Here is a 15,152-nt window from a genome sequence, read left to right as displayed (position 1 = left end):
TCCGATGAAGATTGCCTTGAACTCGGCGAGTCAGTCGAAGACTCGGCGATTCGGTTAGGTTTTTTTTCCAATTGGCTGATGCATGTGAACTTGTCAAGTGGCAAGTGGGAAAACTCGACAAGTGGCCTTAGAGCTTCGACCACGAGCCTTAGGAACTCGACGAGTCAGTCAGGTGACTCGGCGAGCGGGCGAGTAGTACAAGGAACTCGGCGAGTAGCCAAGGGTACTCGACGGGTTAAGGTCAACATGGACTGTTGACCTTGGCTGTTGACTTTGACTGTGGACTTTGACTTTGACCAAGGGTTTACCAGTTGACCTTTGGGGGCATTTTGGTAATTTAGAAATTTATGGAAAAAGGGTTTTATGGTAACTATAGGTGGTGGAGTTCGTATTGGTGATTCGAGATTTTGAGCCTATCATTTTCAATGCGACATTGTGAGGTGAGTTATCCTCACTATACTTAAAGGTCTAAGGCACCAAGGCCGGCCCTTTGGATTGTTATATGGTTATGATATGCTAGTATGATCTGTTGGATCGGTATCCTAGAGGGTAGGATAATATTGTATGATATGCGGTATGACCTGTTAGATCGGCATCCTGGTAGAGAGGGTGGTGTTATGTGCTATGTGGTATGATCCGTTAGATCAAGTATTGTCTATAGACTGTTATGTGATTGTTTGTTATATGTGCACATGTTTGTTTGGCGGTTGAGGCTTATCTGCTTTGTGCGAAAGCCAATAGACCTGGGCATTCCAACCTGTTGGTTGTGGGCCGTGAGTATTCCATCCCGAGGATGACTGGACTCATAGTATGTGGGCATTCCAACCTGTTGGTTGTGGGCCTGGGTATTCCATCCCGAGGATGATTGGACCCATAGTATGTTGGCATTCCAACTGGATGGTTGAGGGCCTGGGGTATTCCAACCTGATGGTTGACTGGACCCATAGTATGCTGCTTATGATTATGTGTATTGTGGTGGTATGGGTATTTTGGGGGAACTCACTAAGCTCTCGGGCTTACAGTTTCAGTTTATTGTTTCAGGTACATCAGGGGATCGCGGCAAGGCGAAGGCGTGATCGTATAGCTCCTCATGTCTTGTTTATGTTTCTGGGAAAACTCTGATATTATACATTTTGAAAACAAAGTTGTAATGATTTTAATGGTTTGAAATGTTTTTAAAAGTTTAAATTGGCTTGAATTTTTCGGGTGTTACATTTGTTCTCGGTCCTTGCCTCGTATTTCTCGGTGGCGGCCCCTCGTTCTCGGTTAGGTCAAACTAGTTCTCGGTACGACTTCAGTCTTCGGTCTGGGTATTCGGTACGATTCTTCGGTTAGCTCTACTTCTCGGTATTCAAGTTATCAATCCACGTCTTCGGTTAAGCGTCTTCGGTCTGCATTTTGGCTTCACATACTCGGTTAGGTTCTCGGTTACAAGTCTTTCTTCAGACAAAAGGTTCCCGGTCAAGTTTTTTTTGGACAAAAAGGTTGAACTTCAAGATTCTCGGTCAACAAGGTGTTGAATATTGGTGTTTTCGGTCGAAGTGTTTTTATTTTCTTAGTTTTCGGTCAAAATCCATTTACACAATCAGATTTCTTTTGTTGGTAAATAATGAGTTCCTACAACAATACCAAGAAGGTAAGTGAAACCCATGCTCTCAGTGCTGTGAAGATAAAATTAATAAATACCGTGAGCATAATGAGTTATTGGTTAGAGAGGTTTTTGACCTTAAAAATGAAATTTATGAAATTAAGAAAGTCAACAAGCCTCTTAAAGAAAAACTAGATGCTCAAAATAAAGATTTAATTAGGCTTAGGAGGAATATAGCACAAAATGTGTTCATCATCGTTATGCCAAAGAGGAAATTGCCAAATTAACTGCCGAACTTGATGCATTAAATGCTAAATTTAAGGATGCTGACTTTACTTTTAAGAAATTTGATGTGTCAAGTGAGAAAGTTGAATCTATGATAGAAAAAAATTAAAGTGGAAAGACAAACAAGGTACAAGTCTAGGGTATCATAATGTTCCACCTCCTTTCAATGATAACTATACTCTGCCCCTTGAAATCAAAGAGATAGAGACACCTGCACAGTATGGTCAGCCCCCTGTATCAAATTCAGTAAAGAATGAACAGTCTGACCCAAATGAGAGTATTAATGTGAACGATACGAACGTTTCTACTTCATGTGCATATAAAGTAACTGTGCAAGATGGGTTTGAGCAGAACAAAAATAATTATAGTTCTGCTGAAAATGCTTCAAAAACTTGTGATGATGATAATCCCACTGTTGAAAAATTCAAGCCACAAAAATTTGTTAAAAAGTATAATAAATGTGCTTGTGATTGTGGAAGGTCTTTGAAACAAACTTCATTTGGACAAGGACCAAGTCACAATCCTAGTTATTTGAAAAGAAAAACTTGTTTGAACTGTGGGACTCCTGGCCACATTGATAGAAATTGCCCACATCGTTCATATGTTCTCTACTATGAACAAAATTGGCAGAACGTGCCAAGGGGGAGATATTCCAAAAGAAATCCTTCGAGGTCACGTTTACGTAATAGTAATTGGAATGCTAAAAAGGCCAAGAATCAGACTCCCAAGGACAAAAAGGGCATGTCGGACAATAAACCTAATTCAAGAGATGGTTCAGCCAAACCGAAATCGGTGAGGTCGAAGTCATCTCAAGGGTCGTCCTCAAGCTTACACTTAAAATAAAAGCCCAAATCGAAAGGCAGTCCCAGCCCAAAGGCAAGTGACAAAGGCCCCATTCGGTCCAACAAGAAAGTACCCAAACCTAATTACAATGGGTTCCTAAAGGTCACATTTCAAAATCGTCCCAAAGTCCTGTAACTTCTTTATGTTCCTTATCTGATAAACATTATATGTCATGGGAAAGAGTATCTTGTGTAGATAGTAATGGTAAACCTAGTTTCAAAATGGTCTGGGTTCCCAAAACCAATTGATCTCGCACTCTATGCCGGAGAAGCTATGGAGGAATATCATCAGACTTTGGTATGTTGATAGTGGCTGTTCCAGGCACATGACAGGAGACATCTCTCAACTGCACAACATTCAGAACTTTAATTGAGGGTATGTGTGCTTTGAGGGAAGGGAGAAAGAAAAGATCACACAAGTGGGGACTGTATTTAAAGGCGTTATGAATTTTGAATATGTTAACTTCGTTCCGAAATTGAAACACAACTGAGGCTGAATACGTTGCTGCATCTGCTTGCTGCTCTCAAGCCATTTGGATGCAACTTCAATTGCTGAATTACAATTTGAATTTTCTTGATACTCCTGAGTTTTCTTAAAATGATTCGTTTTGAAGACTAACAACTTTTTATTTTGTACAATTTGTATTTTATTTTTGTTTTATTTAAATTTGTTCATATTTTTCCTCCATGCACAAATTTAGGGGGAGAAATAAAATCAAACAAAAATCATAAAATCTAAAAATATTGCATTTGAATTTATTTTATTTTTGTTTTTATCTAAAAAAAATTCATTTGTCTTAAAACGTGAATCCAAAAGAAGAAGAGACTCAAGGAGACTGTGTCGAAGTTTTCTGTGCAAAAAGAGATCTTGAAAGGAATTGACGGAATTTCACTTCACACTACTTTCACAAGGAATTGAAGGCTTGAAACTGTACAATCTGTCAGTTAGGAAGTTTCTTTCTAAGAACTGTCGTATTTAAAGAATCAAAGGTTTGAAACTGTACAGATTGTCAAAATTGGTCTTGTCGGTTATCTTTACCTAATAACTGTCATGGCACCAGAGCGATTTACCCAACCGGGAAATAAGATATCGCTGAACATCCCGCCCAGGGTCTTGGAATTCTTTTTGTAATGCAAAACTGTAGAGACTCAAATGTATTCTCGGATACATTCTTCGCAGGTAAGGAATTAACGGTTATTGGCACTAGGGCGATGCACCTCACAAGGCATGATTATCGCTGAATGTCCCGCCAAAGGGCCTTGACATTGTGTCATGCTAAACTGTGGAAATATGTCTTTGGATATTTTTGTCACATGTTGGTTTTGTGAGTTATTCCTAATTAACTCTCATTGACACTAGAATGGTACACTCAGTCGAGATTCAGAAACCATTGAACGTCTCGTTAAGGGCCAAGTTAACTTGTTAACTTGAAAAACTGTATGGAGATCTTTGATTGAGGATATGCAAGGGGTAACATCAAAAAGGCCACGAGTAGTTCTCCGATACTTAACAAATCGCAGTGCGTTCCTCCGTGTTCACACAGATACTGCGAGTAGTCTCCATCTAAGCCAAGGCTGGGTCCTTGAACAATTGTGGTGAGAAGGGTCTTTATGACTCTGTGATCCACAAGTTACTTTTCAAGATGCACCTGTGATAAAGAATATTCATTCGAAGGAACAAGAAGTGAAGAGTATTTTTCAACACACAACCTTTCAACCCCAAAGATAAGGTGAATCTGTATTTGAAGTTACGTGTCGAATTGCATTGAATCCTCTTCAATCAATTTGATGCTATCTATGAACTTGCTGAAGTGATCCAAAAGAATCGTTCTCTCTGTAATTATCTCTAAAGTTTTTCAAAGCTGAAAGTGCTGAATCTCAAGAACTTATACAAGAAGTCTCTATACCCAATGTGCATTTAAAGTCCAATTTTAAAGGAAGTCCAACTATTCAAGATGAAGTCGAAGATAAATGTTGAAGGTCATGAAGCTATGAAGAAATCGAAGATAAATGCTGAAGGTCATGAACAAAGAGAAGATTGAAAAGAAAAGAAAGCTATAAACCAAGGGGGGAGATTGTTAGGACATAATTAATGGTTTATACTTTTCTTTTGTTGGCTTTTAGTGTTCTCGGTACAGGACTGAATTCTCCATATTCTCGGTGGTGTTTGGACCGAAATCACCTTGTGATTTTGGTGGGTGATATCGGTGGGCTTATAGGATTTCAGTTGGGTTTGGGCTTGTTAAGGATTTGTATTAGGTTTATTATATAATGTATTATCAACCGTGAATGAGGTTGTTGGTCAGTTAGTCATTCTAAGGAGCTGCGAACGAGATTTAGAGAGAAAGGGAGAACCGAGAGAAACTTAAGAATCTTATGTATTAGACTATTCTTGAATATAGTATGCATTGAAGATTCGTTAACTGTGTTATTAATTGATAATAACCGGTTAACATCAATCACTTGATTGAGATTCCGCACCAATACTTGTGATTTTGATCGATACTAAAGAACGAGTTTTACATTCGCAGCTCAAGATGTCCAAAAGAGTTATGCTGATAAGAAGAAACGGCCAATGAAATTTGAAGTTGGAGATTCAGTGTTGCTCAAAGTCTCACTGTGGAAGGGACTTATAAGATTTGGAAAGAGAGGAAAGCCGAGTTTAAGATTTATTGGACCATTCAAAGTTCTTCAGAGGATTGGGAACCAAGCTCACGAGCCGGAATTTCCAGAAGAACTAGATGGTATTCATAACACCTTCGATGTGTGTTATTTGAGCAAGTTCATGGGAGAAGTTCCCGATATAATTCCACTTTTGGAGTTAAGGATTGATGAAGATAAGAGATTAATCGAAGAGCCTGAAGCGATTGTTGACTGTAAGACGAAGAAATTGTGACACAAGATGGTCGAATTAGTGCTAGTATGATGGAAACATTCGAATGAGCTGAACCTTACCTGGGTAACAGAGATTGACATGATGAGTCACTATCCATATTTTTTTGTTGATGCATGATTCCGGAACGGAATCATCCCAAGGGGGAGAGAATTGTAACACCCGCATTTCTGGCTAGGCATTAATAAGATGATGTAATAGTTAGGGTCAACAATTGTAACCTATTTGATGTAATGAAGAAGAATTATTTGAGTATTATATGATTTACGTGCAAATTATGTTCAATATACATGCTTATAACGATATAATAAAATAGGAATAAAATACGCGTCTAAAATAAAATAATAATTAGACCCACTATCTTTGAATAAAGTTGAAGTAGTCGTAACAAGGATTCCAGAGATATAAGGAATGATGAAATCCGGCTTATAACAAAGAAGTTATGACCTGTCGAAGTTTCACGATTAAACCGGCACGACTCCCTTAAAAAATCATCCCAGATTTCAAGTGGGTCCAGACAACAAAAATTTGAAACATATTCACCATCATTTCAAGACCCATTAGCAAGTTGACCAAATGGATTAAGCTCATCCCATGCTTCAATCCACGTCATCATAACATTTGCAAGCTTGTTGAGAACTCCTTGTAACAACTTTGCATTGTGGTGTACTCTTTCGACAGGGTAGTCGCCTAAAAAAATGGGATCTACTCCTCCTGCCAGTAAATACCCTTGAATTCTTTTTCCAAGTTCACAAATGGGGTTGTTGGATTTATTATGCCAAATTTTTGGAAAATCGGTCTTTATACCCACCCCATATATCACAAATAACATTCATTCCACATATCCGAAACAAGGTTCCTTTTGGGATTGTCAAAACTGCATCTACAAACCTAAAGATGGGAGAAAAGGAAGATAAAAAATATGATCTTGAAAAAAACGAAGAAAATCAAGATTGTTGGTTCTGTAATTTTTTTACCTGGTTTTCTTTTTATGGGGGGCTGACTAACTGATTTGGGTCGAGCCAAAAGGACATGGGAGACGACAGTTGGGACCTTCACAAAGGCTTAAAGATAACCAACTCATCGAAGAAGCAACTGAGAACCAAATGAAAAGTATCTAGCAAGTTGAATCCCACCCGGATGCAATCAACTTGATTTAGAGCTTTATTACCATGCAATATGTTGATATGTCACAAATTGGGTGTCTTTTCTGGTTCAATTATGGAACCCCCACAAGGATCAAGCCCTAGGCTTAAAACAATCACACAAAGAAACCCAAGTCTTCAAACCTTCGACCAAGACTTGCCCAAGAATATTACTCAATCCATCCATCACCAAAAGACTTGCTATTAGACTGTTGATAGTTTCAAAATAAATTGGCTTTACTTTAAGACCTTTTGTTCGAACACTCTTGTTGTCTTTGGTGATGTATGATCAAACGAAAACCCTTAGCGATGATACCCTAACCTTCACACACCTTTCGATCTGATATGAAGTAAAAATAGAAAAATCCACATAATAGCTCCTAAAATCCACGTAATTCAGTTTTTACCTTGAGTTCTGTGTAACAGGGTATATTTTACCCTTTACATGCTACAACCGGTTATATAAGGTTTGATTTGAACAAATAGGTTAGTTGGATGGTAATATGTAACCACAGGCAATAATACAATGGTATTTTTTGTATTTATAAAACCATAATGGCATTTTTTGAACATTTCTTATACTTTCTTCCCCTATTAAGTCATTTTACCTATAAAGTATAAAACACCACTTCCGCTTCATAAATTTATGGATGAACATATGTTCATATATGAACATATGTAGAGATTAAACATGAGAAAGAAAGAGACCCAATAGTTTTTTTTTGGTTTATCACTATAGATATGAAGAATGAGAAATACGTATAGGTTAACTGATCGATTTTACTGGCAATAATAATATTGTTCGAAAGGGATGAAGCCATAGTCGGCTCTGTTGAATAATAGAAACTGTATGATGGAAATCGATCCATCTCATGGTTGCTAAATACAATCAAAGATAGATGTTTCTTAGGAAAAAGATGCGGCGTCAAATAGTCAAGTTCTTTCTCGCCAAGAGACTTGATCAAGAAAATCCATGGGAAGCCGGTGGTCATCACTAGTAAAGAGTGATTGAGAGAATGAGATAGAACTTCAATTGTGTTGTTTTTATGGGATAACAACAATAAAGTTGAGTTCTTGATATTATATATGAACACATGTTCATAGATAAACATATGTTTTTTGATAAACATATGTTTTTGATAAACATGTGTTTCAAGATTGGTTTTAATCATATCATTTTGCTTTGTTCATTTAATTTTTGGATTCGTTTTGATATGTTCCTCCAAGTTTGATGATTTTCCTAGTATATTTAGGCTATGTTTGGTGCGCCACAGTTAGCTGATAAGTTAGCTTATTTTTCGAGCTTTTTTATGTTGTTATGTTTGGTAAGCCAAAAAGTAGCCTATAAGCTAGCTTTTTGAAAAGCTACTTAGACTAGCTTTTTAGGAGCTTTTTTAAAATTTTCCAAATATACTCCTTAATTAATTATAGAAACAATACTCTTACATGTCTTTTTATGTAATTTTATATATTTCAGCTTCAGCTAGTTTTACCAAATGTTATTTTATATCAGCTAGCTTTTTAGCTATCAGCTAGCTTTTTATTTAACAGCTAGTTTTTCAGCTATCAACTAGTTTTTCAGCTAGCACGCCAAACATAGCCTTAATGGTGCATTGTTGAATTATAAAAATCACATAACATTGGAATCCTCCCTATATCTAAGGGATTTGATTTGGTTATTAACATGTAACATATTTAAAGTTTTTTGGTTATCATAGATTTGGCTATGTGGATAGATGGTGTATAATATTCTCAATAAACTATAAAAATCTTAAAGTGAACAATTATATACAAATATTAATCTAAACCATTTTTCAAATCGTTTCCACCAATCCGTATTTCATAATGCAATTTAGAATTTTCACGGTGCAGCTTTTAAAAAGTCCAAACCATTCGGTGTGGTTTCGACTCTAATTAAACGACACAATAGTGCACCACAAACACCCTAATTAAGGTTGATATTGTCATCTATATAGTGTAAAAAAATGCGTCAATAAGATATATTGAAGTTTCGTTATTTCGGACCTGATTTAAACCATCACTGTAACTAAATATGTAAGTATATGAAAACATTTAGATAACTTGATCCATCAGTAGGGGTGTAAGTGAGCCGAGCTACTCGTGAGCTACTCGGGATCGACTCGTTAAAAGCTCGACTCGAGATCGAATTAAACGAGCCTGAGCCGAGCTCGAGCCTAAATACGAGGCTCGTTTATTAAACGAGCTCGAGCCTAGCTTCAATTCATGGGCTCGCGAGCCTAAACGAGCTTAAACGAGCCTATATATATATATATATATATATATATATATATATATATATATATATATATATATATATATATATATATATATATATATATATATATATATATGCTCGTTTAGGCTCGATTAGGCTGGCGAGCCCACTAAATTGTTCACGAGCCGAGCTCGAGCTTCATTTTAAGGCTCGAATCGAGCTCGAGCTCGAGCTTCCTCAAAATTAAACGAGCCGAGCTCGAGCTTGGTCAGGCTCGGGCTCGGCTCGGCTCGTTTACACCCCTATCCATCAGCAATTTTGGGTTGATATTGTATAGTGTAAAAAAGTCGTCAATAAGATATATTGAAGTTTAATTATTTCGGATGTGATTTAAAGTTTAAACCATCACTGTAACTAAATATGTAAATATATAAAACAATTAAATAACTTGATCCATCAGCAATTTGATTATCATATTCTTATAACCTAACAGATGGTTTACACACACTAATTTTTTACTATTCCATCTGTTGGAATTATTATTAAGTCTCTCAAAGTTCTTATCACACAACTATGATTAACCCTATTTTAGCTAATTGAAAAATACATATTAAAATTCTGAATAGCTATAGCTCACTTGCAAAAACATAAATTAGACAAAATTACTCCCGATGAATTATAAAAAAAAAGAAAAAAAGAAACTCAATCTATTCATGAACGTAACCACAAGAAAGTGCCATCAACAGAATTGCAGCTTCCTTTTCATCTTGTGGAAACACTCGATGAAATGTTAAGTTTTTGTTTAAGCTTACTAAGAATTCTTCAACACAGTTCTTTCGTGTTGGAGTAGACGAAGATGGCGATGGGTTTGTGCTTATTTGCTGCGAGTATTGTCGTTTCTTGTACTTTGTAATGTAACCGTTGTTTGGTTTCTTATGATCTTTATGCAGAACTTTTGTAGCTTTCAATGAGGTTGGTTTATCATCAAAAACAACTTTTCCAGTTTCTGCCGCTGCTGCGGCAGCGGCGGCCAATGCTTTCCTGGCTTTCCGTTGCCGGATTCCACATGCATTGCAGAGTGACTGCACAAGAAAGAACATGAAAAATCACGTTACTAAGTTTAAACAAAGAGAAAAGGTGATAAAAGGGTCTAGTATAAAATCATAACTTCTCATCGATTTTTAATTGTGCTGTAAGAACTTGAGCATACCTTAGGACCTCGAGGTCCGCTACGCCATAGAGGAGTCTTGGTGGTGTTGCAGTCAGAGCAAACCCTAACTGGGATAGTGATATTGTTGTTTGACGAAGTACTATTGGACGAGTTTGAGTTAGCATTTTCTTCCATTAATGGAGACGATGCCACTTCTTTATGATCTTGATGATCTTCAAGCTTCAGTAAGGTGTTTAGCTTCACTGGATCGGACTTCTTCATCTTAAGCATTACTCGCATCTTCGAAGACATCCACTTCACTTGATTTTCGTCATTCATATGATCATAAGTTTCCCTCTTCCATAACGAAAATTTAAGCCCACCAATGTTCTTGTCTCCCTCATCTTGATTCTCTACATGAAGATTATCGTATGCTTGTGATCCAAAGTTATCATCCTACATAGCATCAAGAAACAAATGATCAGAAAACCTTGAACGGAAAAGATTCTTGTTTTGGAAATTGCACAAAAAGCCAAGAAAACCCCTTTTCAAGTCAAGAAAGAACTGTTCAAGAAATTTGGAATGAAGAAGATTCTTGATTGGTGAATTGCATAAAAATCCAAGAAAAACCTATTTATAATTCATGAAAAATCAACCCCATCTCTATTACCTCAAGTTGTGATGGATGTGATTCTCTATCAAAAACACGATCTTGATCATTAGGGTTGAAGAAAAGATGGCAAGTGAGAGAGTTGGAAGAAGAAGAAGCTTGAGAATTAGGGCTCAAGAACTGGTGCTCAATGTGCTGATCACTAGGGCTAAAGAATTGGTGCTCATTGTAATGATCATTAGACGTCGAGTTTAAGAAAATCGGAGTCATCTATATATCGATCGATGTGAACACAGAAAAAAAAACATACAAAGGGTCGAGTAAACTCCACTTTTTAGAACCAGAAAGTAAAGGGGGTGTGCACACACTCTTTGGTTGCAGCTGGTTAATGCATTCAGATGAGTTCAAGAAACATGAATATATGCATAAGTTATATATGTATATCTGTGTGTGTTTTCGGTGTTTTGTATGCGTTATATATCAACCAATGAAGAAGTTTAAAGGCAAAAAAGAAGCCACACAACCCTAATATATATTGACAAACCCTATCTGCAAAATGCTAATTCTGTGCCAGTTGAAAAAAAAACATGATATATTTGACAAGATAAAGCTGGAGCCACACATATATACATTTTGTGATAGACCTTCACATGATCCACCATTTGTTTAGTTTTTGGTAACAAGAGACATTTCTCTACTTTTTGTGTTTTTCTAGACTACCTGATCAGCTTTACTTTTTCATTTTTTCAAGAAAATAAATTTAAAAAAAATGCAAGTTAAAAACAATCGTGAAGTTGAACCTCATTCTACTATGCCAAAGCTAGTCATTACGGTTGCACTCGCACCTAATGACGGAGCCAATTAAGGCTCGAAAACATTCATTTTTTTGGAAGGGCAAATATTATTAGGCAACTAACAAGCGGAAAAACATTACAAAACAGTGCAAGCAGGGACTGAACCCAATTCAAAGTATTCTTGTTACACATATTGGAAATCCATAAAAAATAAAATAGTAACAACTTCATCAAAAAGAGTTGATTTCTTTGGAGCAACCGTCTCAAAAATTGTAGCATTTCTGTAACTCCAAATGATCCAAAAATCGGTAACAACCACTACATCAAACATTTTCCTTTTAGAACTAACCTATTGACCTATATTCAAATAATAACACTACTAACCCATGTGATTATGGAGGTTCATCTGCAGTGACTCCAAGACATAAGACAAAGTCTAATGTTTGCAAAGATTAGTCAGTGAACGAAAGCTGGTCCAGAATGCTCGTTAGGGAGGTTCAATTCCGAAAAAGGAGGAACCATATCCGACTACGAAGTAAGAGAAGACGAAGACAAATTTTTCAGGACCTCTAAATCCCACCAAAAAGCAATCTGAAACCAAAGAGATCTTAAATCAACACACTCTGCAGGAATATGATCTACTATCTTGACGTGAGAAACACAAATCGGACAAAGAATAAACTCCACCTCTATCCCATTAGCTGACAACCTTTCTCTAGTAGGAATTCTCCCTGAACGATCATCCACATGGAAATATTAACCTTGACCGGCACCCAAGAATTCCACAGTTTCTCAACAATCCCCCATAAAAGAGACATTGTCCAAAAAAAACCGTAGCCGAAGAAATAGAGAAAACATCAGAAGTATCTAAAGACATGAAAGAAGCCGACATGAAACGATCCACCACTACCCCATCCTTAGATTTATCCAAACCGTAAATCCTTTGAAAAGAGATAGAAAAGGTCAATCTCCAATCCAAATGTCATTCCAAAAATCTATGTACTTCTCATCACCAACTTTAATCTGGTAAAGAGAAACCAAATCCTGAACCCGATCCCTCAATTGATGAATCGCCTTCAGAATTCCAACCCACGACCCAAAGTTGGTCCTAGAAGGGACCAAAGATCTAAACCCACTATCCTGACCATAAAGAACTTTAACTACCTGCATCCACAAACACTCCGAAGAGTTAAAAAAATCTCCACCGCCACTTAAAAAGCATTGCCCCATTAAGCGCAAACAAGCTACCAATACCTAATCCCCGTCACTACGACTACCCACAACTTTACCGCACCTCGCCCAATGTAACTTTCAATCTCCTAAATCTACACCCTAAAAGAACCGAGCACGATACGATCATGAAATTTTCAAACTAACACAAGATTCACAAAAACTGACATAAAATAAGAACCCAAACTACCAAGCACAAATCTCAATAAAGTAAGATGACCCCCGATAGATAGGGTTTTAGCCCGATTAGGCTCGAAAACATCCATTAATATGGGTACGGATTTCTTAACCTTTAAAACTTACAGTTTAAAACTTAAATCTCATTTGTTGATAACATACATTTTCGATTTTATATTTAGAATATTTTCTTTAGGCCATTCATGAAGGAATTGGACGACAAGTATAATGGGTTAAAGAATGCCAACATGATTACATGTTTAATGATAGTTTAATCTCCATTAAACCATACAATGAAGTACAAGATTTAATGGAAAATTGGCAACTCATGTCGCCGTTAATAGTCTCATAAATTGTTGCTATTTCCTTTAGCGGCACCACATATATGTTGTCGTTAATATGTCGCTGCTAATGCTTGTCGCTCATACTATTAGAACTAACCAAGGGCATTTTAGTAATTTAGTTTGATTTTTGTTAGTTAGGTCGTTAGCAACAGTTAATTTGTTAAGCTTCTTTCCTTCTTGTATATATAATGACTATGTATGTCAATTGATCAATTAATGAATACAGATCATTTTGCAACTCATTCGATTCTTTCAGTTCAATCTTGATAACATGGTATCTGAGCTACATGATCCGATTCTTCATCTTTTGATTCAATTTTTCATCTGATTCATACTCTGTTTTTTGTTTTTTTTTGTTTCTTCAATGGCTGAATCACAATCTAATTCTTCTGGTTCATCTAATTTGTCCATTGATCATTCAAGCCCTTACTTCATAGGATCATCTAATAACCCCAATTTCTTACTTGTTACTACTCCATTCGATGGAAATGGATTCAACTCATGGAAACGATCCATAATCATTTCTTTATCCGCAAAGAACAAATTGGGGTTCGTTGATGGAACTATTTCAAAACCTCTCACTTCTTCACCCAATTATCTTAATTGGTACAGAGCTAATTCCATGGTAATTAGCTGTCTTCTCAACTCGTTGTCCAAAAATATTGCTGAAAGCGTTCTATTCTTACAAACTGCATATGAGATCTGGAATGAACTCAATCAACGTTACGAACAATCAAATGGAGCTCTTCTTTATCAAATTCAGCAACAGATTTTTTCGTTGTCTCAAGGATCTGAAAATTTTTCATCATACTTTACCAAATTGACAAAGATTTGGGATGAGCTTCACATCGTTCAAAATTTTCCTCCATGCTCCTGTGAATCTGCTGCTGCTATTCACAAATTCCTTGAAGAACAGCGTCTAATACAACTATTGATGGGTTTGAATGATAGTTACAAGATACTTCGTGGCCAAATATTGATGATGAAACCTCTTCCTAGCGTCTCAACTGCATATTCTTTGATCATTCAAGAAGAACAACAGAGAGGTATAACTAACAATTCTCAGATTAACCTTGATTCTATAGCCATGCATGTTTCATCTGATGTTCAAATCAACAAGAAGCAATTGATTTGTAATCATTGCAAGAAGTCTGGCCATACAAAGTCTCAATGATATAGGATAATCGGTTTTCCTTCCAATTTTAAGTTCACAAAAGGCAAGAAAGAAGAACCTAAATCTATGGCTCAGAATGTTGCTACTAAATCAGATATTGGTATTACTGAAGAACAATACAACCATCTTCTTCAACTATTCAATGCTAGCAACATTGCCTCTTCCTCTATGAGTCAAGCAAATACCTCTATGAAACTTGATGTTATGGAAAAGGAAGGTAAATCATTTTCTTTTAAACATTTTGCAGCAAATGTTTACAAATCATAAAATCTTTTACACCCTCATTTATCATGGATTGTTGATACCGGAGCCACTGATCACATGTGTTCTAATAAAGAACTTTTCTCTACTTTTCATAAATTACATCAGCCTCACATGATTGGATTGCCTGATGGACATGATGCATCTGTTGAATTTTATGGTGATGTTACAATACATGATTCCATTGTCCTTCACAAAGTATTGTATGTTCCAAGATTCAAATACAATCTTGTATCTGTTTCTCAACTTGCATCTCAATTTCAAACCTTCTTCTTGTTCACTGATAGATATTGTTTGATGCAGGACCCTTTGATGAAGAGTAAAATTGCACTTGGAATCTTAGGGAATCGCATCAATGATCTATATGTTTTTCATCATCATTCTCTTAAGTCTAGTTTGTCTTTCAGTTTCTCTGTATTCAAA

General features: G+C 36.5%; 2 protein-coding genes across 2 annotated transcripts; one reads left to right on the top strand and one right to left on the bottom strand.

Annotated features, from left to right (window-relative positions):
- Positions 1-9,398: 9,398 nt before the first annotated feature.
- On the bottom strand, positions 9,399-11,276 carry LOC145126153 (uncharacterized). Its single transcript, XM_079061556.1, has 3 exons — positions 10,810-11,276; positions 10,200-10,595; positions 9,399-10,071 (listed from the first exon to the last, which is right to left on the bottom strand). The coding sequence occupies exons 1-3, from the start codon at positions 11,017-11,019 to the stop codon at positions 9,697-9,699; spliced, it is 981 nt and encodes a 326-aa protein (XP_078917682.1). The 5' UTR covers positions 11,020-11,276; the 3' UTR covers positions 9,399-9,696.
- Positions 11,277-13,658: 2,382 nt separating this feature from the next.
- On the top strand, positions 13,659-14,468 carry LOC145126780 (uncharacterized). Its single transcript, XM_079062080.1, has one exon. It carries the CDS (start codon positions 13,659-13,661, stop codon positions 14,466-14,468), a length of 810 nt encoding a protein of 269 aa, XP_078918206.1.
- Positions 14,469-15,152: the final 684 nt, after the last annotated feature.

This window comes from Lactuca virosa, chromosome 7 (assembly GCF_052849685.1).
Source record: "Lactuca virosa cultivar CGN04683 chromosome 7, Lactuca_virosa_CGN04683_v6, whole genome shotgun sequence".
Taxonomy (NCBI): Eukaryota; Viridiplantae; Streptophyta; class Magnoliopsida; order Asterales; family Asteraceae; genus Lactuca; species Lactuca virosa.
Note: the sequence above shows the minus strand (reverse complement) of the source record. Positions and strands in the feature narration are given on the sequence as shown.